Below are 24,820 nucleotides of genomic sequence, written 5' to 3'. Positions count from 1 at the left end.
AGGATGCAGTGACTGCATTGTCGGGCCCCGCTGTTATGAGTACAAAACAGAGGAGGAAAGCTGGAGTGCACACTTCAGAACTCCGGGCCGTTGCCTTGGAAACCGTTTGCGTCATGATCGCCAGCAATTAGCCTGCAGCTTTTTAGCCGCGATGACGGCTTGGTGGAGCTCGGCTCGACGCTGGAGCAGCCAGCGAGGAGGAGCGAGCGCAGAAAGACACCCACAGCTCGCCTGCGCTCGCCTTTGCTTTGTGTATATTTGCATGTTTCACTTCAGTAGTTCATTTCTTGATTTTAACTTTTTGTTCCATTTGTGTATGAGTTTATGTTCAGAAAGCCTTCTGTAGAGCTACAGCACTTAAAATGAAAATGATGAGAAGTCAGTTACTCTGCTTGAACTTGAGAGTAGAGTTCATGTAATGTAAACATTGAATTTTTTCTTACACGTTTTTATTATTATTTTTTAACTAAACAGACTTCAAATAGTTGATTGAAAATGAGTGTTGTGAAGTTCATCATGCATTGAAATGCTCGTGACTGGTCACGGTAGGTTCTTTGTCATGCTTATGACAGCATTATGTAGGCCTTAACATGCGTAGTTAATGTACTATGTTAACCAAAAATTTTTAAAAGGCGATGTGAATATGACCTGTGATCCGCTGTGAATATTATTGCTACTACAGCCTCTAGCAACTACTATTAATACTACTACTGGTACTACTACTGGTACTACCACCACCGCCACCACCAAATAGAACAACAGCAGTAGCATTTTATTTTTTTAAGTATTATTTTTATGATTTATTATTTTGTATCTCAATGTAACAAGCTGATTTAATTCTAAATATGGTTCACCTAAATGTTTTTTTTGGCATGTTTCATTTACCTCTAATTTTTTACAACTTGCCATTAGTAGAAAAGCAGGCAGTGCAGCTCTAATCCCATCCTCTGTGTTATGTAGAAATTGTATGGTTTTACTGTATATCACAAGTGGTTGAAACCTCTTTAAGCACTGGTCATTTTCCCCTGTGAGTAGCACTTAACTGTTAGGTCTCCTCTTATCTGTCCCATCTGTGCGTGATGGTCCCAGCCCTGTTTGGTGTGCGTCTGCGTGGAAATGCTTTGATTACTGTCACGAGCGCAGGCACAGCCTGGCCTCTCCGGGCCGGGCTCAAAGATCCTGTGAGATAGGCGGGAGTTTTTAACGATCGCGTCGGGCGATAAGAGGCCTTTCGTGGCGTGCGAGGGGATCCGCGCGGGAAGAAGGAGGGAAGATGCGTGAGTCTGAACGGCAAACAATGGGAGGTGGGCGTGGTCGTCACAATGTACCCCCCCCCCCCCACCCTCTACCACCACCTCATTAGCTGCAACATCGGGACTTCTCATTCAATAAAACGGAGTGCAGATTTTCTGCCTGGTTTATCTGAAAGGGTTCATTGCTTAGTGACGTTTCTCATCAGCCCCCTCCCCTCCTCCCCGGTCGAAGCACTCAAGGAAGCCCCCTGCCTTTTAAGGTTGTGCGGAGGGGGTGCGGAGGTAGCGGAGACCATTCCCCTCTGAGCCGGCGGCCACCGCCCCAACCCCCCGTGTCCGCTTTTGTCCTCAGCCACGCCTGTGTTCGTGCTGGGCTGGAGCGGTGGAGGTCCAGGACCCTTTCACATTTTCTGTGTGCGGGTTCTGCTGTGTGAAGCTGCTGCAGACAAATCCGCTGTAGTTGATGGGGAAGGCCAGGAGCACGCTTTGCTCAGACTAAAGAGAGGACTGCCTGCCCTCTGAAGACTCTGTTTGCATGCGTCTCCTGCAGATTCATGGGCGGAACAATCAGCCTAATACTGAACATTTACCAAGTGATTGAAATCAGGGGTTGCATATGATTGGTCAGGCAGTAGTACACATACCTGCCTTTTCTTTCTTGAAGTTCTTGTTCTCATAAGCTTATAACATGTTCAGTTTCTGAAACTATTTGTCTTGTGTTCCTAGTCCATTATTTCTCAGAATATGATTTTTTTTTTCTCAAAAACAAACAATCTTAAATGTCATTCCATGTCAAGGAAGCAATGTTGTGATTTTGCTGACAGAGCTTGTCAGGACTGGATTAACCCTACTGTTTGTGTTTGCCACATGTGCGATATTTAAACCTACCACGGTCAGATGCTTTAATCACTAGAATGCTGGCCATGTAACTTAAGGTCTCTAGGTTGCATGGCCTGCTATACCATATTGCTATACAAAATTATATATAAAAGGTGAGAGCCTGTAGTAGGCTCGGTAACAACAAAAATGCCATCTGCTTATTGTTTCTTGGAGCTAGGGATGAGCGAATGGACTTGTAGTGCTCTAAACAGACATCCAATGATCAATCCATGGCTATAGCGTATGATATGTGTAAAACTATAAATCATTTTACTTGTACTACAATTGTACTACAATTATTAAAGATAAGTGGTAAATAAATACATTATAAATGCTTTGTATCTGCAGTATACAATTATATTTTATGAATTTCTTTTTACCAGCAGGAATTGCCAAATTGGGGACGGGTAAACATATTATTTAGACCGAAGCTCCCTTCCCATTTTAAAAAAGCTCCTGCCTCCAGCCTAGACTCTGCATTTCCAGCCACACCTTTTCCTTTTTCCTGCATCTTCCTTCTGAGGAAAAGATTCATTTCGTGGAATCGGGCTTGTTTGACTGAACTGCATTTGTAGGTTGGTAATAGAGTGGCCCAGTGTCCTTGAATGAATCTTGGGGATTGTTCCAGACAGTTATTCCAAAGAAGGAAGGCTAGGATACTCTGACCATTTACAACAAATGGCCAAGATTTGAAAGGAACAAACATATAATCTGTTGTTTTGCATGTTTGTGAATGTATGACATTCTTGAGTCCTCTCTGCATTGAAATCTAGACTTATACATTTCATTTTAATTCACCAAATTCAAATTGCAGTCTTGAAGTTTTAAGTCTGTTTAATGGATGCTACAGGATGCTATGGATGCTATTGTACAAAGACTAATATGTTAGTTATACATAAACATAGTATATTTACAATAATGTGAATGAGACCTTTGGAGTTTAGAATGGGGGAAATTACTTGTTTTTTAGTGTATTGAAGGTCATCAGTTGTCAGTTTTTCTATCAGACCTCTTCCTTTTGGAGTTTGCGTTTAAGTGTATATTGCAGGTTTGTGCTGAAACTCTCTCTCTCTTCTGCCTGCCTATAGTTTTCCCTCTCGATTGAAACCAGTGTCAGCACCGCCTCTTTTACACCAAAAGGCTGTTGCTAGGAGACGTTTGACGTCAGTCGCTGCCACAGAAGAAGGTTTGTGTGTTTAGCTGTTCAGGGCAGACCCCACTGTAAAGGGCAGAACTATGAAGCTCTATTAGTCACTGCCATGAGAAGCTAAACTTTAGTGTTCGAGGAGAGACGCTCTGTAAATAATACTAAATGTGGACATTCAGAAAACCGTCTCCAGCTTCACCCGGTTTATAGGTTTCAATTTTTTTGCAAAAATGCACACGGGTCGACTTCATCAAATCATCCCCCCACCCTCTCTTGCAAATGCACGCGCGCTAAATTTACAGGCACGTACGCACATTTACAGATACACAGGCACACACACACATCCACACACACACCTACACACACGCACACACACACGTACCTCAGTCCCCAGACCCCTCCTCTCTTTAAAAGCTATGACGTAAGTGAGGTTTTGTTGGGGGTGGGAGCCATCAATCATATGGCCTCATGTAAACCTCATATTTCTGGAGCCACAGCAGCAATTATGTACATCATTCTACCCATGAGCCTTTGCTCTGCTGAATTATGCATCTCTATTCCCTCATGGTTCAAATGGTCAGAGACCGGCATAAAGCATCCGACCTCTCTCTTGGCAATGAGTGCTGTGGAACATCTCACTAAACAACCAGATTGGATCTTGTCCCCAGATGCCTCTATTTTTATTGGTACATTTCTTTTTTAGTAATCATGATTACAAAAAAAATAAAAGAAATGTGAATTTAATTTATTATTATTATTATTATTATTATTATTATTATTACTGTTATTACTAGTAGGAGTCGTAGGAGTAGTAGTGTTCACATAAACGCACTATTAGGATTGGCTGTCTTTTTAGGATCCATATTTATGATTCGCGGTATTTTATTTGCCTGTAATCAATAAAAATATAATTGAAATATCTTGTATGACAGATTGAATGTAGCAGACAGTTTGTTTTTACATGAAACAGATGAGAAATAATAGAGGAAAAGTGGAGCAGGGGGTAGTCGTGCGGTGTTTATACAGATTGAAATACGATGCTGGTCAGAGGGCCAAATGCCTGCGTTCCATTCTCTGTTTATCTGTCTGCCTTTAAATAAACCGCACGGTGACGGGGGAAATTCTTGAATGAAGATCACCGGAGATTAAAACCAATGCAAATATTAGATTTCCAAGTAACCGTATGGAAAGAGCAACACTAAAAATATCTGTCAAAACAGAAACGCATCGTCTGGTAGCCGCTGGAGCGCTCGTCTGTCCTCTGACTGTGTGACGTCCGGGCAGTCCTGGCGTGGCGGTTTGTGGATAACGCGGTCTGTCTTCCGTGATAAAAGGGCTGCTCGAGTGAAATGGGTGGCAGGACATCTGCTGGAATCAGATGTTCCTTCGATGTTCCCTGGATGACCACGGAGTCCTTCATCGTCATAGTAACTGTGGGATCCCCCTCACACATGTAGCGTGACGAAAAAAGATTAAAGGTCTTAAGCTAGCGCATACAAAATAAACACATATGAGAGTCATCTGTCTGACTGGTAGTTTAAATCGAAAACCCTCCTTGATATCACCACCAGCCACAAACTTAGCCTAGCATAACCGCTAACAAGGAAGAGGGTGGGACAGGTTTACTAATGAGAAGATATTACGGCAGGCTTTTGGGACTTTTGCTTGATATGGTCTTGTTAAACTCCTGCAAATACTTATTGTTTCATAAGAAGCCTTTTCTTTTTTCCCTTAATTAACGGTGGAATGTCAGGGTTGTTGATAACCTAATAACCTAAATGTTTGGAAGTGATCAGAAAACATGAAGATACACACCCATCTGCAGTGTGACAAGAAGATAAAAGGTAGAAACTTCAAAGTGATACAGCTGTTATTTAACAGATTACATCTATTTGTAGTCCCAGGCATTTTGTTTGGGCATGCTAGGAACTGCAGTGAAGAATATCTTGAGTACGTTCTAAACGAAAACATCTCTCTACATTTGCCAGAGTTGTATGTGAATACAAGAATACAATCTTGTATGTTTGCTCCTATTTTTTATGCTTCAATTTTGATGTAGCCAGAAACCGTAACTTATTGATGAATCGGCATCACAGCATATAAAATTTGTCCTATCAGCAGCCGTGGTAACAGCGGTGCGCAGCTGTATGCTGAATACAGCATGGTTTCAGTTTAAAAAACAATTTGCAACATTTCTGTCAACTTGAGCAGGGCCCATGTTCCAAAGGTAAAACTGTGATATTTTATAGTCCTGTAGAGGGCGGCATGAAATTTAAAGACTATTGCAGCTCGGCCTAAGATACATATGTGAACGTATTTTCTACAAAAAAAGAGGTACATTTTGGTATGTCTGAGATATCGGCACTATGAGGTGAACTTGCTGAATAATTCCACACTAAACCAAAACAAACAAGCAGGAAAATGGTTTCTCAAATGAGAACGCATAACATTGTGGTTTGTGGGGCCATGGGAGAAATATACTTCTCTTAGATCGAACTTTCAGCATCTTTCTTCCGTCTGAAAGCTACGTATTTAAAACTGAATTTAAGGAAGTTCTTGTGCACACAGAGGACAGAAGAACACATTCACCAAAATTCTCTCTGTCGAACTGAACATTTATTTATAATAAAAACTAATTAATTGCGGTTGCAACTAAGGTGTTTTGAAGGTGTTTGCTTTGATATAAATTTAAAGATTACTTTAAAGGTAATCTTTGGTACATTATATTATCTTTACTCCACACAGCATGTCAGCAACTCTAACCAACTGAGTAGATGCCCTGCATTATCCCTGTGGGATTGTGTGCCTACTCTCTCATTATAAACCTCAATCAATACATTGACCCACCCACTCATGACATTCAAATCCATGACTGGTTATTTTATGAGTCTAATTTCTTCCTTACTACCATGTACATTGACAGGATACATCTGTTTTCTGACATTCTATCTTCTTTACAAGAGCCAGTCGCAATGAAGGTTCTAAAAAGGGGTTTTAGTGAAAAATAAAATCCAACCTTTTCCTCCAGTATGTTAACAGTAGAATTAAATCCTTTTGCTGTATACTGAGGCCATTTGGATTTGAGATCAAACGATGAATATGAAACAAAAGTGCAGTCAGTTTTTATTTCATGGTATCATGTGTGTATGTTTTACCATTTTACAGAAACAGCTGTTTTTGTGTTGTGCAAAATTAAGTTAATGGATGAACTTAAAAGGGAATCGAAGCACTGAAGTCTAATATTTGGTTGCATAGCCCTTAGCAGTGTGAGCCCTCAGTCCAGCTCCGTTCACCTGGTATAGGTCAGGATTATATCAGGTTTTTTCAGCGATGTTTTGCCTCTGCACAATGTAGGCTGTATAGACACAGTCTGTTTTGTTAATGACCAGCTAGTTTACATGTAAACTAAACCACGACTGAAGCTCTGTACCGGCGTGTCGAGCCAGGAGATGTTTTGAGGATAAGGCTGCTTACTTGTCTGTATTTCTTTCATCACATCCTGAAACTGAGAGAGGACAAAACAAAGCTGTTTGTCATCACTCCGGTCTGGAGCCAGGGAATCCATGAGTAATATTTATGGTTGCAGTCCTGCCCACTGTTGATTATCTAAGCTCTGGAGAATGGGTTATCTCCCCAAATATTGCTGCTAAATGCTAGTCGGTCTCCACTGTGACAACCCTAAGAGATAGAGGGACACAGATAATTATTATGAACTTCCCTTCGCAGATGTTTTACATTGGCCCTAGTACAAAGAAGGCTGGAGTAGGTTGTTTCTTAGAAATGATGGATAAGTACTGAATTTTACTGTTGATGATTTGCTTGACTGCCTTTTTCAGTTTATAAATAGCCTACATTTTAGGCAATCATAAATTTTAGGCAGCATAAAGCATCACGTCTTTCTTGGAGCTGTCGGATACTCTTGGTGTGTAAATGCAGTGCTATCTCAGTATGTTACTACAGCCTGTAGATTGAAAGATTATTGTGCGTGACTGTTTTTGTAGAAATCATTTATTGTTATGAGATTTTAATGTTATATAAAGTGCATGTCAGCCTAACATAGACAATTTCTGGCTAACATACCCTGTTACACGTGACACCTCACATTACTATGCCTCAGATAGGCCTGCGTGACATGGCAGTATAATGGCACTTTGCACTGGAGTGGGAGCGGACAGATTTCTCAGTGTTTAAAATTTAAAATAAGCACCAGGGCCGTGGTGGTCTCCGTCTCCTGAGTGTTGCATTGTGTCTGAGCAGCACAATGCTGCGCTAAGTCACAGCATCCAGAGCTTGAAATATGCTATTGTGGGCGAAAGTTCATCTCTGACGTAACGGCGATGACCTTCAGCAGCTTGTGCCATTTTTGTTTTTCCTGAAAACACGTGTTTGTCATTATGCAAGCCTTCCCCCCCCACCCCCCATCACAGCGCCAGGAAAGGAAGACGAGAGAGAGAGACTGAGACTGACAGCCTTTCCCCCAATCCTGTTAAAGTGCTCCCTGCTCCTAATTCAACATGTCTGAAGTTAATCACTTCACAGGGGTACTATAAGTGCTGTATGCTATTACTGAGCAGAGTGTTTTGTGTTCTGTAACTTTTATTGCTTGCTGCAGTTTGTTGCTGAACCAGCTGTAGACACTTGTGTGTGTGTGTGCCTTTGTGCTATGAAATGAATTTAGCGTTATTCTGCCAGGCATGTTTATGAATCACTGCCCAACAGTAGCAGTAGTGTGCTTGTTGTGTGTAAGTGTGCTTTTGGCGCAGTCATGTTGGCGGTAGGCTTACTGTCTGGCCCCTGGTTTTGCTTTGCGTGGTTGTGTTTGAGTTTTGTTGTGTTTTGAGTTACACCTGCCACCCCTGTGCTGAAAACTGACCAATGAGGTTTGCTCACGTGCAATCTCAGCAAACGCCTCATTCCAGCTTTTGCCCTCACCCTGTCAATCAACCGACCTGAACAAACAGATGTGATTTGCAACAATGGGGCAGTTTTCTGCAAATCGCACACACCTGTCTCCTGTGTTCCCCTTCACATGCAGCGCCCTGTTATAACAAAACTCTCCACCACGTGGATCACCTGGCCGTCATGAGTCTGTTTCTTCAGTAATGGAATATGTTGCAATATATGGTTAATATGAGGACTTTCATGTTCTACTTTTCCTAAATCAGTGATAAATTGCCATTTGGCAATAGATTGTGTAGCAATGTACTGACAATATATTTCAGTATATTTTAAAATGTATTCCACAAGGAGTGAACATACCGTTTCTGTTTGTATTTTTTTATTTATTTAAAAGCTATTTAAACCTGGTTCGAACTCGACTCTTTTACCCCACTGCCTTTACAGCGTGTCCCAGCTCTGGCTTCCAGCAGTGCTGCTGTTTGAGCGGAAAACTGGCTTCACATCTCTGCGTGTTGTTCACACACACAGCGCTGGTGCAGCACAGCCCCTGACACCACCAGCCTGTTGGGCTGGTCCTCCACAGGTCCCCTCGCAGTTACCAGCTGTAGAGAAATCCATGGAAGGAAAGTCATTAGACTGGGGCTATTTTTTATCGGTTATTTGCCTATAACAGGAGCCCAAAAACAAGAGGATTGGCCTAGGGAGAGAAGTGATGGGTCTGTGTGAAAAGACGCACAGCATTACCAGCCGTACGAGGATGACTGCCTCCTGCCCCCCAAGAATTTTCCATACTCCCGCCAGTTCTTCCCAAGAATGCTTTAAGCTCTGGGCGCCCCCCCTTCCCTACCCCTACCCCTTGCAGCCCCTCACTATCCCTATAGTTTGAGGTCTTTTAACTTATGTCTTGCTGTTTGAAGTTCAGAAACTTGATTAGAGTAAATATGCAGAGTTACGGCCAGCTTGGACTTAGGAATTTCTGAAATTCCCAGAACTTTGAACTTGCAGTAAATCATTTTTAATTTACAAATGATCTTCTGCTCCCTGGTCTTGGTGGGATTTGAATTCTGAGCACACTGGTGCTGACTGCTGTTTCCCTGAGCGTGTCACCAAGTCATGCGTTATTGGAAGTTGTGTCAAGGGATGGAGTCATTTGGATGATAAGGTGTCGTCTTCCTCATTATGCAATAGTGACTCCTCTGATCAGGTGGGAACTTGCGGTCTGCCTGCACCAGCAGCAATGCATTAGCTTCTTCTGCTGCTCCATTTTGACATCATTCCCATTTGCATAGGGTTCTACAGTCTGAAAACAGGTGGTGCATGCAAAACAAAAAATCAGTTAAACAGACATGTTTATCTGATAGCAATGTATCAGACCTTCTGGATTATGTGAGAATTTTCATCAGATATAAATCTTTCTTTATGATTTATATTCCCTCAAATGCTATTATTACTCATTAATCTGAGTAACAGGGATACTTGTAACACAAGCCTTTGCTTCTATCATCGTGAAAACTCAGGTTCCGCATATAGGCTATTAATTGTGTGCAGTGCACAGGTTCGTTTATGCTGTAGGTCAATGATGTCATAGGATAAAGGAAGCAGTGACTGACTAATGCTTGCTAGCGTGTGCACGTGCGCAGTGATGTTCTCCGTCAGTTCGACGTAAGTTCGGTAATGCCCCCCCCCCATCCCTCTGGGCCCAGGGGCTGCGCTTCACAAACAAACTCGTCAGTGGAGTTGCCATGGTGTTTGTGTCATTGTTTGCTTTCCTCTTCGCCGGGTTTCCATGGCAACACTTATTTGACCTGCTAACGTCTGGGAAGTGTTAAAACAGACTCTGGATGACAGGCTCTGCGTGGCGTCCATTTGACCATCGGGGCGTCTTCTGATCTGAAGGATGAGGAGAGGAAAAGAAGCTCGGGCTCAGGTTTTTTTCTGAGTGGAAGATCAGAGCCTGAATGTCATCTTTGAGTCTGCCTGGCTTGCCAGTTAAGGCACGGCTAAGTGAAAGGGTGCTGTGTAAACTCCTCGTGTTTAGGCCGCTCTCCCCGTGCTTATGCCCTCTGCCACAGTCTTCCTGTTATCTCTCAGGACATTCTGTCATGGACGTAGGTCACATGGTTCTCATGCATCTCGCCTGCACACCAGCAGTTTATAGTTTTATCTCGTTATGTACACTGCGTGGCCAAACGTATGTGGACACCTGACATCCAACTTATGTCTTCCAAAATTGTGGCCGTTAATAAGGAGGTGGTCCACCCCTTGCCTCTATAACAACCTCCGCTCTTCTGGGAAGGCTTTATACTAGATGCTGGAGCATTGCTGCAGGAATTTTCTTCCAGTCAGCCAGAAGAGCATTAGTGAGGCTGGGCACTGGTTGGGCAGTTAGGCCTGGTCACAGTTGGCTTTCCAATTGATCCCAAAGGTGTTGGATGGGGTTGAGGTCAGGGCTCTGTGCAGGCTAGTCAAGTTCTCTCACGCCATTCTTGACAAAACCATTTCTTTATGGACCTTGCTGTGTGTCTGGGGACATTGTCATGCTGAGACAGGAAAGGGCCTTCCCCAAACTGTTGGGGAAGCACAGAATCATATAGAATGTGACTGTATGCTGTAGCATTAAGATTTGCCTTCACTGGAACTACGGGGCCTAGCCCAAATCATTAACAACAGCCCCTGACCAAGGGGTTTTCTGATACTTTCAGTTGTATAGTGTACCTGTTGTCACAATATGGATGTATGTGCATTTATATATACTGGGTGATACTTTTAAGTTTAAATTTACTTTTGGGGTTTTTTTTCCAGCTTTATTAGACAGGATAGTGTAGAGAGACGGGAAGAACTAGGAGGAGAGAGAAGGAGAGACATGTGACCAAGGTCGGCGGTCAGACTCGTACCGCTGACGTCGCGACTCGCAATGAGCATGTGGAAAGCACTCTATGGGCTACGCCACTGGAGGCCCCAAGTTTAAATTTGCTTTAACCACATATGCAGTATGCGTAAAGTCATATGTCCTAAATACAATTGTTTTGTCATCTTGTTTTTGTATGAAGTTATGCACATGATTTGACATTCACTGAAGAGTGTATACACGGTTCAGAGAGGGAGCTTTTGTGAGCTTCTGGAGACGTTCTACCCTGCAGTATTGATCTGGATCAACTTACCGTACCCACAGCCTAATCCAGTTAATTATGCACATAAAACTCTGAGTGAGCCAGTATCAGCTTACTCTGCCCAAAGCCTGGCCCGTTCCTTTGCGTGAAAAATACTCGTGCTGATTTGGGATCAGCCTGCTTTCCCGACAGCCTGGCCCAATTCAGTTTGTGAATAAAGTTAAAGCTGAGCGCACGTTAGAGGAAGTGGAGGGTATAGCCGGTGCCGAGGATGTCTTCTCACACATCGCCAGTCTGCCATCTTGTGGTGGAAGCTCTGTAGCATCGAGCCAGACTGAAAGTTTCTTCTGAAGTCTACGTGGCCAAGAAACTCCCTCGCACTGAATCAGATTTTGTAGAAGACCAGTGATTAACAGCTCCTGGTACATGTACTGAATGTGATGTTACATTATTTTATTTTTCTTTGCTGTGTCACACGTTAAATCTTATGTAATACGTTATGATAAAGATTTTGGATATTTGATGTCCTGTTCATCAGATCCATAAATACAAAATATTGTGCAACTGGCACAAAATTTGATGGCATGCTTGTTTTAAATTGAGGACTATCTCAGGAAGGCTTTAACTTTGCTTCCTCTGAATAACGGAACACAGAGGATGTCAGGACCGCATTTTTAAAAACACAACTAGCGTTACCGCAGGATTGAGCTTTTCTTTTTACACAGAAACGGAGCCAAAATGCAGGAAAAAATACAGTGTTCTATAAATGCAGATTTCTGAGGTTTTTTTAAGATTGCAAGGGGCAATGACCCAGACTAGAACCACAACAAAATAATTACTCCTGTTTCTTTAAGCCGATCGTCGTTCCGTGCATGACAGTGTGTTGTTTATGGATCATAAAATATTTACACAGCCATTGGTAGCATTCAAAGATGGTAGAAATTCAAAGAAAAAGCACTTAATTTGAATGAAAAGTTGAAAACACAATGTTATGCTCTAGCTAGCTTGCTGAGTAAATTAAAACAGAAATAGCTCTTTGGGTTTTTAAAAATATTATTAGCCTTCCTTTAGCAAAAATTTGTTTTTATCAGAACGCCAAAACATTTGTATCTTATTTCATCCAGCTAATCCCACTGTGTCATCCTGCTTCTGTTACAGGTGTCATAAAATGATGAATGACATACATTTATTGTGTTATAACTGAGTTGATATATGTGGGCAAATGGTTATTTTTTATCAGAAAGTGAATTAGTGTAAAACACAGGTTTCAAAAAGACCTGCATTCCAAAGACACAGCATTCCATGGGCTAGCCTGACCACAGCGTAGCTTTGAAATTTAGCTTTTCCCTTCCACACATTGCCTCCCTCCTCAGCCCCTGGCTCATGGTACCTGCCCCCCCCCCCATCTCTTTACATCTGATATATGGCAGTGACTGTACTCGGACCCCTGACCTTTGACCTGTTTAATTCTCTTTTCCAGATGATTCTGTGGGACTGGGATCTGAAACAGTGGTACAAGCCACAGTCTCAGGTCAGTGCTAGTTGCCTAGTTGCATGTAAATGGATATGAGAGACAGTGTGTGTGTGTGTGTGTGTGTGTGTGAGAGAGTGTGTGTGTGTGTGTGTGTGCCTGTAACCCCACTGCTTGAGTGTCACTGAAGTATAACACCAGTGCTCTAGTGTAGCACCTTAGTGAGACTAGTGCACGTGTGCATGTACGTGTGTGTTTACGTGTGCATGTGCATTCAGGGTGCGGCCAGCGGGAACGGGGTGGACCTCTCCGTCATTAACGAGGCGCGGAACCTGGTTTCGGACCTGCTGTCGGACCCCTCGCTGCCCCCCCACACCTCCACCTCTCTGCGCAGCGTGTCCCGCCTGATGGGCACCTTCTCCGGCTCCTGCCGCCCCCGCCCCAACCCCTTCACCCCCTTCCCCGGGTTTTACCCCTGCGCCGAGGCGGACGACCCCGCCGAGAGGAGCGAGAGGAAGCCGCCCAAGGTGGGAGGGGCCGGGGCGTCTGGCGGAGGAGACGGTGAAACTATAGTAACAAACTCACCAGCACATGTGTAGCTTACCATGGAAGTTTCATTGTTAATTGCGAAATTCTTAATTATACCTTTCGGAAACATTCTCCTCAAGACAGGTTGAGTTTGCTGTGGGGGTTGAAAGAGCTGATTGTGGGACAGCATTAATTTTCATACATAATGAAGTCGTTCTTATTTTTCTTTATTGATGGGAAAGACAGATTTGGCTGTTTTGGGAAAGTTGGTGAGCTACTATGTAGAGACTCTTGATCAGGCAATTCGTGAATTAGATGTCCAAAAATATATATGATAGCATATATAACCTGCTGTACAGTGTTAAGGGTCCTTGAATTTTGGGGAATCATAAGAAAAGTCCTTCAGCTGGTGACATAGGAAAATTATTGGGAGATATTGTTGTTTTGAATGAAGTCTATTATATATTATATTGCATGTATTCCTGTAGACTTTTTCATGTTCAGGTTATTATGGTCTAATTAATAATAATAATAATAATAATAATAATAATGGTCCCCCCCTCCTCCAGGGCATGGGTAGCAGGAGCAGCCTGCCCACCCCCCAGCTGCGCCGCAGTTCCACCTCCTCCCCCTCGGAGGCGCCCTCTTCCCGCTGGGAGCGCACCAGCAACAAGAGACCCCACCCTGAACTCAGTGCCACCAGGTTTGAATGCTCATACCCACACACACACACCAGACACAGGTTTGAATGCACACAGGCAACGCACACATACATGCACACACACACACCAGACACAGGTTTGAATGCACACAGGCAACGCACACACACACACACACACCAGACACAGGTTTGAATGCACACATGCAACGCACACATACATGCACACACACACACCAGACACAGGTTTGAATGCACACACGCAACGCACACATACATGCACACACACACACACACACACCAGACACAGGTTTGAATGCACACACGCAACGCACACATGCATGCACACACACACCAGACACAGGTTTGAATGCACACACGCAACGGACACATACATGCACACACACACACACCAGACAGGTTTGAATGCATACACGCAACGCACACATACATGCACACACACACACACCAGACACAGGTTTGAATGCATACACATTATACACACATACACAGGCAGACACATATCCTTTCTTGATTTGTGACTGCAGTTTCCTTATAAGACATGGCTACACACACACATACACACACATAGGTATTCTATCATGCCCTTTTCTCTGGAGAATGTAGTTTACAGACTGACAGATACCTCTAAATCACAAAAAACTAAACATGGGGGTCTAGACCACGTGTAACATGTTCAGAAAGTATGCTTTTAATGAATAAATGGAAGATGGTTTACATTTAATCGTACTTATCTTCAGTTTTGTATATGCTCTCTGTTTCTTCCAATAAAAATATTATTTTAAAAAACCTCTAATGAAGAAATGGGCAGAAAATTTGGACATTACAGACCATTTTTAGCTATTTTGGGGGAACCCAGGGAATATTTACAACAAGGAACAGACTTTAGTGGGGCTTTATGATTGGAAATCTAGTATAAGTACTGGTTCTGGAATGTGCCCCTTGGGGGGGGAGGGCATAATCGCCTCTCAGCGCTGCCCAGGAGGCAACATTGGGGAGAAAATTGAAAGGGAGCTCCCCACCCTTGAATGGCCATTTCAAACTGAGAAATGAAGATAAAAGGCCATGCAGGTTCTTATGTATAATAATTATAGTATATGTTGTCATTTTCATACTCTTTTTATTTTTGTGGATTAAACAGTTACTCCATTTTTATACGCATTCATTTTTATGTTAATTTTGGGCTGTAATATAGTATTTTGTCCACTGGGTGGCAGTAGTGAATAATAGAGATGAGCTGGCATAGATAATGATCTTGGTGCTCCTTTGTGTCTGCTTAAAGTTTCGATGACGCACTTGGGCTCCCTTTTTTATGAAATTACTGTTCAGCAATATTTGGTCAATGCTGAAGGGCAATTTATTCAGCAGTTTTTTTTTTTTTCCTTTTTACATTTTTAGTCCAGGGAACTTCCTGCTGTTAGACAGATTTTCTGATCTGGAATTGTCCGGCTTCTCCGCAGTTGGCTTTTGTCCGCTGCGATTCTCTGTGTTTCTGCTCTGATCCGCCGTGCGTCTCCTCTCCTGCGCGTGCCCATTCTGATGTGCCGTTTCAGTGTGGCTCCTGCATTATGGCCTGACCCTGATCACACAGCCCAGCTTCACCTCCGCTCTGCTTTCGCTCAGCTTTGATTTTGCTGGATTTATTCAGTGCTAATTTCATCTTCACGTTTCGCTCGTTTTTCCTCATACCCCTTCCATCAAGTCCTTTTTCTCTCATGTATCTAAAGAGGAACAAATGCCGCACTTTGATTCGGCCGCCGTGGTCTCAAGAGGGAGTTGTTATGTACTGTATCTATTATATTTTCCTGCTGAATTATACGATTTTCTATGTAATCATATTATGTAATTGTATCATTTCCCATATAATTATATCCTATTCAGTTCAAATTTTATAATCTTAATTGCATACGGCATCTTTTTTATTCTTTCCACCAACCACAACTGGAAAATAGTGTAATTTCTTCCTTTGTTGAATTGTAGAAATTTGATTTGATTATCTTCCATTGTTTAACGTACAGCCACAGATTTATTTTGCTCCATTTATTTCTGTCACTGCACGCCTGTATCCACTTCTGCTTTAATATGGACGGAGATGAACCTTCAAATGACATCATCAGCTGTGGTCTTTCGGGCTGTAACCTAATGCTGTAGAACATGTTACAGAAACGTTGTGGGCATGATCTGGGGCCACACCACACTCCTTCACTGGCTCCATAAGGGGCGTGGCCTGCTGATTAGGCTTCACGTGTTCCCTGTGTGCTTGTGTGCCGAGCGTCAGGTTGCCCACTCAGTGTGACCTCTCTGTGTTTAAAGCCTGGGGTGTCTGTCCAATGGACCCAGTGCTAACCTGCTGACCATTCCCAAGCAGAGGTCCTCCTCCGTCAGCCTGACCTACCACGCTGGGCCCAGGAGGGCAGGTGAGACAGCGCGGGGGGGGGGGTGGAGGGTGGACCCACATAAAGATACTGTATATTAACGGGACCGAATAATGTGTATTACATGTGAATTATCCTCCCTGACATTCTTTCCCACTCTCTCTCCCTCCTTCTGTCCCCTTCTCTCCCACTGTCACCTCCCCCGCTCTACCTCTCTCCCTCTGTCCCCCCTCTCTCCCTCTCTCCTTACCTGCAGGTACATCCCCCGGCCTGAGTCCCGTAAACTCCCCCTCTCACCCGCCCCCCGCCGCGGGCTCCTCCCTGGCGCTGCGCTCCTCCCCCGTGGAGTTCCCGGACACGGCCGACTTCCTGACCAAGCCCAGCGTGACCCTGCACAAGCCGCCGGGCTGCGCCCTCAGCTCGCCCGACGTCCAGCAGCAGCTGCGCTGTTCCAGCCTGTGCGCCAGGTGCTGCCCCCGCGCCCTGCGCCGCTGTCCTGGGCCCGGCCTCTTACACCAGCACAAACACACTTTACCGTTAATGACTGGAGGCCAGCCTCACCCAAAACCTAAATTTCATACTTATCTCGTGCGTATATTACTGTGGATGAAATCGATGAGACTGTTAACACCTTGAACATTATTAGGAGGAATTAATTTACAAGTAACTCAACGTACTCTGGCCTAATACTGGTACTCATTAACCCTGGAAGTTCTGCACTATTTGTTCAGCTTTTTCTTTCAAAAAATTCAAATACATGGAACGGGTGTGGAATGGCCATGTTTCTGCCTGTGTAAATATTGAAATTCTACGTATGACCCTACTCTTTAAAACATTTCCCATGAACTCTACACGCTGGCACTTTGTGGTTTTTTTTTAATTTATATTGCTTACATCACATTTCAGCCAAATAAACCAGTTTTCACTGCAGCAGGTTTAATTGTGATAGCCGGGTGGTTTCTGACCTTGGCTCTTCAGATGTGTGTGTAGCTACACTGGTGAGTGTGGCGGCGAACGGGCGTATTGGGTGTTGATTGACAGCTCTCTCTGTGACCCCCCCTCTCCCCTTCAGCTGTGGGCGAGCGACGCTGAAGGGCACGCCCTGCGCAGAGGTGGCCGAGGGCCCTGCACCGCCCCCTGCAGAGGCGGAGCTCAGACACACAGGTACTCCCAGCATGCCCCAGCAGGTCCCCTGGGACGGACGCCCCCTGGCACTCACTTCCTGTGAGGGGCACATTTTAATTGTGACCCTGTCCCTCCACATGAAGTAAATTACAAATTACATTTGTTATACATCAAACTATTGTCATTGACCTTTGTCCTTTGTATTTGTTGAAGGTTTTGTATTGAATCTGTATGTAAAAGCGTACAGACACGCTTCTCATTTGTTAAATACCTGTAGTGGTACCTAATGAATAATAAAGCATCTCAAACATATTATAGAATAGTCTACAATAATGGGATGTTTAGTCAGGTCTCAAAAGACCAGTAAAAGGTCAATCGCTCAATCTTCTAATATAAGGGATTCAATTCAGGAAAAATGAATAAAAAATCCAAATTTATTTATTAATTTGCTGAAAAGCAGTGACAGCACAGGTCTCACATACGTTGGCACAACTGTGACTCAGTTGTGTGCGCCTGCTTCAAGTCACCTTTGCCAGCCGTGAAGAGAATGTCCTCTCAGGAGGACAGAAACGTGTGTCTGTCTCTCAGCTGGCAGAGGTGACAGGAAGGGAGTGGGAAAAGCTGAGGCATGAAAATCTGTGAGCTGCCGTATATCAGCACATATCAGCCTTCCCCTCCCACTGCTCTCTAATAACCTCTAAGAGTTATTATGATTCAGTATAATACCCTTTTATTATCCAATCACCATTAAACCAAGCTCTTCTCTTTCTCATTCTCACTAAGGGCCAATTGTCTGAGATGATAATATCATGTGTTAATAGATCCATTTGGAACCGACATGCTTGTTTTGATAAGTATCTAAAGCGGAGTGGCTGGAGAACGGTAGATTACACTGTTAATTACAGGGAGCGTTGTTTTGCCGGGTAGCTGCAGACGGCCTCTGTGCAGCAGGCTCAGGAAGCTTAACAGGGTCATGTGATCAGACGATGGGTCATGGATGTGTTGGGGGGAAGGTGAGCGTACGGTGCGGGGTGAGACAGGCGTAGGGCGTGTGAGGGTGGTGAAGGCAGCTCTTTGTCGTGGATGTTCGCGGACGAGAGAGCTGAGATGACCCGGCCCTTCTCCACAGCGGGCGAAGGGACAGAGGACGCGGCAGACGGGCGAGACAGGGCGGGGCTGGACGGAGGGGCGTGTCCAGACCTGGAGGAGGCGGAACAGGAGCAGCAGCAGCTGCAGGAGACAGAGGTGCAGTCAGGAGTAGAAACCTTTATTATTTCCCGTGGGAAAGTTTGTTTCGCAGCCAAACATAATCACAGCACAGTACGTACCATACCAAATCTGAGACATTTAATTACATTTAAAATGTTATAAGTGACCCAGAGCGGGTATTTGCTATTTTAAAGGATACTACAGCAGGGATGAATGACTGCCTGTATTATTCTGGCCAAGGGGGTCAGAGAGACACCTGCCTTAGGGTAGGAGATTGAGCTCTGTCAACAGGGGGTGGGTCGAATCATTTAAAATAATCTCTGATTATTCTTTTATATAGTGCAGACAGGCTGGTTTGTGACTGCCCAGTGATTTTACTGCTGATTTTAAGAATGTTTCCCTTAAATCCCTTAAATTCCCTTAAGTCTTGGAATCCTTGTACTTTAGGATGGATCACTGGCAGAAATGCTTGTCACACCCAGAGGATGAACCACAATGAAATACAAGTTTTAAAGTACTGATAAAAAAACTACATGTATAAATGAACTCCCTGTTATAAGAAGCTGTCTTTGCTCTGTAGAGCATCACTGGGGTTCTGTAACATTGAAAATAGATAATAAATGTCTTGTTTAATAGGATGACCTTGTTATATCAAATCCCAGTTATGTATGGCCACTTTATTACAAGTAAGGCCTGTACATACGGTGAATGTGAAAAATGATACACGTGCTAGCTGTTGCTTCATATCAGAGAAGAAATGTAAACTCTCGCTCCCTCTGTCTCCTTCCCTCCCTCTCCCTCCCTCCCTCCCTCTCTCTTCATCTCCCCCCCCCCCCCCCCCTCTCTCTGTCTCAGAGCGAGCAGGACTTCTCCTTGGACCCCCTGTTGGAGGAGCAGGAGACCCTCATGGAGACGCTCAACAACTGGAACTTCCAGATCTTTGACCTTGTGGAGCGGACCGGAGGGAAAACGGGCAGAATCCTCAGCTATGTCAGTGCCGCTGCTGCAGCTTTGCTTTGTAGACACGCTTATAGACGCTACATGCTATATCTGCCCTGTGTTTGTTTTTACACTGACCGTATGCACGTACCAGCTTCAGTCTGTGTGCTGTTCTAATAGCAGCAGTAATCAATAATAATATCAGTAATATTAATACCGTATGTCAGGCTCTGGCCTGCCCCCTGTTACCTCATCATGTACGTTGCCTCATGTAAACTCATGTGGAGTGTACTGTGTACTGTAGCTGTCTCCTACAGTACACGCAGTTCTGCGGCTGGATTTTAATGGGCTCTGCTGTGCCGTTTCCTTTCCCCAGGTTACGTACACTCTGTTCCAGGACACCGGCCTGTTTGAGATATTTAAAATCCCCATGCGGGAGTTCATGGCATACTTCTGTGCACTTGAGAACGGCTATCGGGATATACCTTGTAAGTTCAATGTTAATGTTCTCTCAAATAATCGGAAATGGATTGTGTGTTGCCTACAGATTTAGAGATTAACTTGAACTTGAATTACGTTCAACAACGCAGGATGGTCTCTAAGCTCGACGCATCCTTAAATAAAAACCACTTACTCAGTTCTTAAGTGTGGATTAAGGTGTGTATTAACTTGTCCAACCAAACTACAGCCCAATAGTGTGCAGTCCTCCTGAACAGAGGGCAGATGCTGCAGTAATAAGACAGGCTTACATTAGATACTGGGAGGAAGAAGGAAAATGGGAAATGAAAAGATAAATGCATGTTCTTTACGCTTTTTAAAAAAAAGAAGAGCAAGAACAGTCACGATGGACCTTGTTGGTGGACGTGCAGGAGACTCACCACAGGCGATGTGTTCTGACCGTGTGGCCTCCTCTCCCCAGATCACAACCGGGTCCACGCCACGGACGTCCTGCACGCGGTCTGGTACCTGACCACACAGCCCATCCCGGGGTTCCAGCAGATCCACAATGAGCATGTGACAGGAAGTGACACGGGTAGCTCGTCCCTCTCTGCTATTATCCCTTTTATTCCCCCCCCCCAACCCACGCACACACACACACACACACACACAGAACACATCACCCCAGCAGCTAGTCCTAAATGTATAATCTCTCACATCAAAATAATTATATTTTCAATATATGAACTGGCATATTAAAAAAATGAATTTATTTTATTTTACAAAGTGAATTGAAAATTGAAGAAATATATATTTAATGCATTATTGAAACCATATGTGACCCACAAACAGTAATGTAATAAGATTTTAATATTGTACAATATATAATAACTATTCATTTTGCATACATTCATGAAATTATTTCTAAAATCTATTTCTGTTATGAAAAAGACACCAATCGTGTATTATTTATACATTTTCTGTTCTCTAATTCCTGTATCTATAAATGTATCCCTAGTATAATTTGTGTGAATGGTACTTTTTAAGGTCTATTTTATTTGTATTTTCATTTGGTATTTCGTATGGACGGAACATTGGTCTTAGCCTGGAGGCTCTGGTATCAGCCTTGGCTCCGGCGTGTCCAGCATCGACCCCGCGTATCTCTGACGCGGGCGCTCGCGCACGGGCGGCGCGTTCAGACTGCTCAGCCGCCTCGCTGTCTCTGTTAATGGCGGCTGACGTGCGCTCTGTCCGCGGGACGGGAATCAGGGCGCCGTGCCACACCGTCCCGTCCCCCCCCCGCCAAACGGAGCGCCCCGCGCTGCGTCTGATACCGCCGCGCCCTGATTGAGACGTGCTCTGTGCTCCGGCCCGCTGCTGAGCTCAGCGCTTTGGGGCCTGTCTCAATCTCCCAAATGGAGCGCGGACTGAGTCACGCTTCGGCTAATTCCGGCCTGGTTTTTGCCCAATTTTCCTTTTTTTCTGTTTCCACTGTAAAGCGTCTTTGTGACAGCGCTATACAAATAAAATTGGCCTGAATTCAACTGAATTATTTTGGCCCTGTGGTGACTAAGGCATTTAAAGTTACAGAACAACACAGTGAAAGAGAAAAATAGGGATTCGTGTGTGCATACATACTGCACGCCGTACCCCTTACCAGTGCAGAGCAGCAGCTATGGGTTTGATGGCACAGCACCAATCAGACTGTGCAGAGAGGCTGTCCAATCACCTGCCATCCTGTGCAGTCTGTCAGGTTGATTTGTAGCCGTTTAGCATCTGGTTACCGTGTCTGATTTGTGTTTGTGCCGGCTGCAGTGAGAACAGCTGCACAGCACATCTGTGTGTTGGTCACTCCCTGAGAGGTGACACCTGCCTGAGAACATGGCCCAGGGAGGCAGGGTTTTAGTCTGCATTTCGTTACGGACTAGAACCTGCTCTGAGGTTAACGAGCGCCCACAGACTGTCTGCATCAGCTGTTCATGAAGTGTTACTCCTGTGGCGCCAAGACTACAACACTTAGCTGGTGGGCCACAGTGAATAGGTGGTGATAGTTTATTCGTGAATACAGTTCGACATTACAAATATGGACATAAAGCAAGCAGCAAATGTGCATCCAGCTACTGTATTTAACATATACAAAAGGACTAAATTCAGTGTAATTCCACGTCATTAAGCGCTAATGAACGCAGAGGACAGTGTTGTAATCATCGTGCACAGGCCGGTGATGCGTGGGTCTCCTCTCGGTTCCTCTCCTTAGACTCGGACAGCGGGATTTCCCCGGGCAGGGTGGCCTACGCTTCCTCCAAGTCCTCCTCCATCTCAGACGACAGCTATGGCTGCCTGACCTGGAACGTCCCCGCCCTGGAGCTCATGGCCCTGTATGTAGCGGCAGCGATGCACGATTACGACCACCCCGGGCGCACAAACGCCTTCCTCGTGGCTACTAATGCCCCACAGGTAAGTGCTGATGTTATGACCGCAGCATCGCGTTGGCGTACTCGTCTTTGTTAGCCTGTCCTTCACTGGAAAACCGAATGCTTTAGTAAGTTTGCATTGTGGTTAATGGGGTGAATATTTATATTCAGTGTACTCAGCTTGTCTATCAAATGGGGTGTCTGGACCATAGACATGAGGCATATAGGTTTCCCATTTAAAGGTTTTATTCTTTTTAATTATTTTTCATCAAGAGTAAGAAAGATGGTTTTGGCAATCAAGCCGTTATAAGTGTAAGGCCAATCAAATGTGAAGTGTGACTCCACCCCTGCTCCGCCTCTGACTCAGCCTCTGACTCTGGCCCCGCCTCTGCTTCTGTTCCCCCTCCCCTCCTCCTCTTCCCCACCCAGGCGGTGCTGTACAACGACCGCTCGGTGCTGGAGAACCACCACGCAGCCTCCGCCTGGAGCCTGTACCTGTCTCGCCCCGAGTTCAACTTCCTGTCCAACCTGGACCACGTGGAGTTCAAGCGCTTTCGCTTCCTGGTCATCGAGGCCATCCTGGCCACCGACCTGAAGAAGCACTTTGACTTCCTGGCGGAGTTCAATTCGAAGGTGGGTAAGAAGCCCTCTCCCCAGGTCTTGCTGTCACACACACTTGCGCGTGGCCCTGAGAGAATTGGAAAAACGTGATGTCCACCTTCCTAAGAGACATCACATTCTCAGGCATTATAAAAAGTCTGTATGGCTAATATATCACATGTAAGTGGTCTCCTTTCCTGTTTTGAAACTGGAATAAACTGAGGATCATTAGAAGCTCTGAAAAGCTTTTGTCATTTTGCTTGAAGATACTTGAAAGTTATGTTTTAGCCATTTAGCTTTTTTTGTTTGTTTTGTTCTTAGCTTGCCGGTTAGACCCTGCACATTATTTCCTGCACATTGTTTCCTCATATTCAAATAGGTAAATGATGTGGACAGTCCAGGAATTGACTGGACTAATGAGAACGACCGGCTGCTGGTCTGCCAAGTGTGCATTAAGCTGGCGGACATCAACGGACCGGCCAAGTGTCGCGAGCTCCACCTCAAATGGACGGAAGGCATTGTCAATGAGTTTTATGAACAGGTGTTTATCTCCACTGACTCTTTACTCCCAGATTTTTACACCTCGAGCCAGAGAGAAGAAAAAAATGCCAGGATCCATTTAAAAATGAAAGGTTCAAAAAGTGCCAGTTTATATTTATGTATTTATCGAGCTTACTGTTTAAAGTCAAGCTAGGCATAGTACTTTTTCATGCTGCACAGTTGTATGTTTTCTCGGAGTATCATACCTGTGTACATTAGGTAATGAAGCTATGGTACCTCGATTTGCTCAATATATGATGTCAAGAGGTTGACCCGATGGCACATCCCATGATCCTTTGCACGATCCAGCACGTGACACACTAGCTTTCCCCGTCCATCCCCAGAGCAGACTGAGATAGGCCGTGTTTGCCCGTTTCCAGGGTGACGAGGAGGCGAGCCTGGGACTTCCCATCAGCCCCTTCATGGACCGGTCCTCCCCCCAGCTGGCCAAGCTGCAGGAGTCCTTCATCACCCACATCGTGGGGCCGCTGTGCAGCTCGTACGACGCCGCCGGCCTGCTGCCTGGATACTGGATGGATGAGGAGGGAACGGAGGACGAAGCGGAGGAGGAAGAGGAGGAGGAAGCAGACAACTCAGAAACGGATGATGAGGAGTTGGAAGAGGAGCTTGAACCAGGCCATAAAAGTAAATTACTTACAGATATGTATGAACTTGTTAATGAAGTAAAATTAATGAATACTGTATTCATTTATTTATTTATTTATTTTTGCCTCTCCTGGTTTTTTGCCTCTCCATCTTATTCGTTGTTAGTTGTTTCAGGGGGCTTTATGGGAGTGTCTTCAATCAAGCAATCAACCTTTATTTAATTCTCAAAATATGCATTGAGGGAACAAGCCCTCACTTACAATGGTGCTGAGATTGCAGAATTCATTAAAACAACAATGCTAAAAGTAAAAATAATTTAAAAATTAAGTAACAAATTAAAAAGAATAATAAAATAATAGTTATAATAACACTAAAAATGAATGTCCAATCAATACCTTTAATAATAAAAGCTCAGAAGGGCAACTATTTAAATAAATAAAAAAACCTGCCCCAACTTATCTGTTGCAAATGTTAAACACGTACGAGAGGTGGTTGACTGGCATTATAGTACGTGTGAGGCAGATGTTGGCACGAAAGTAAATCAATCGTCTGTAGTGGAGTTCAGAGAATCAGCTGTTTGTGTTTGCACACGTGTGTGTGCCCATGCA

General features: G+C 44.4%; 1 protein-coding gene across 4 annotated transcripts in view; it reads left to right on the top strand.

Moving 5' to 3' along the window:
- Positions 1 to 24,820, top strand: part of LOC135255607 (cGMP-inhibited 3',5'-cyclic phosphodiesterase 3B-like) — a 45,306-nt gene that overhangs the window by 16,047 nt on the left and 4,439 nt on the right. For 2 of the 4 annotated variants that reach the window (XM_064337024.1, XM_064337019.1), the window contains 14 exons: positions 12,769 to 12,819; positions 13,038 to 13,286; positions 13,857 to 13,990; positions 16,280 to 16,383; positions 16,598 to 16,808; positions 17,414 to 17,505; positions 18,596 to 18,786; positions 19,531 to 19,665; positions 19,991 to 20,102; positions 20,534 to 20,647; positions 22,310 to 22,509; positions 22,896 to 23,099; positions 23,446 to 23,607; positions 23,987 to 24,251. In XM_064337024.1, coding sequence (XP_064193094.1) covers positions 12,769 to 12,819; positions 13,038 to 13,286; positions 13,857 to 13,990; positions 16,280 to 16,383; positions 16,598 to 16,808; positions 17,414 to 17,505; positions 18,596 to 18,786; positions 19,531 to 19,665; positions 19,991 to 20,102; positions 20,534 to 20,647; positions 22,310 to 22,509; positions 22,896 to 23,099; positions 23,446 to 23,607; positions 23,987 to 24,251 — 2,224 coding nt within the window. The remainder of the gene's footprint in view (positions 1 to 12,768; positions 12,820 to 13,037; positions 13,287 to 13,856; positions 13,991 to 16,279; positions 16,384 to 16,597; positions 16,809 to 17,413; positions 17,506 to 18,595; positions 18,787 to 19,530; positions 19,666 to 19,990; positions 20,103 to 20,533; positions 20,648 to 22,309; positions 22,510 to 22,895; positions 23,100 to 23,445; positions 23,608 to 23,986; positions 24,252 to 24,820) is intronic. The other 2 variants (XM_064337022.1, XM_064337023.1) reach the window with 2 other exon arrangements.

The sequence above is a fragment of the Anguilla rostrata genome, chromosome 5, assembly GCF_018555375.3.
Source record: "Anguilla rostrata isolate EN2019 chromosome 5, ASM1855537v3, whole genome shotgun sequence".
In the NCBI taxonomy this organism is placed as follows: Eukaryota; Metazoa; Chordata; class Actinopteri; order Anguilliformes; family Anguillidae; genus Anguilla; species Anguilla rostrata.
Note: the sequence above shows the minus strand (reverse complement) of the source record. Positions and strands in the feature narration are given on the sequence as shown.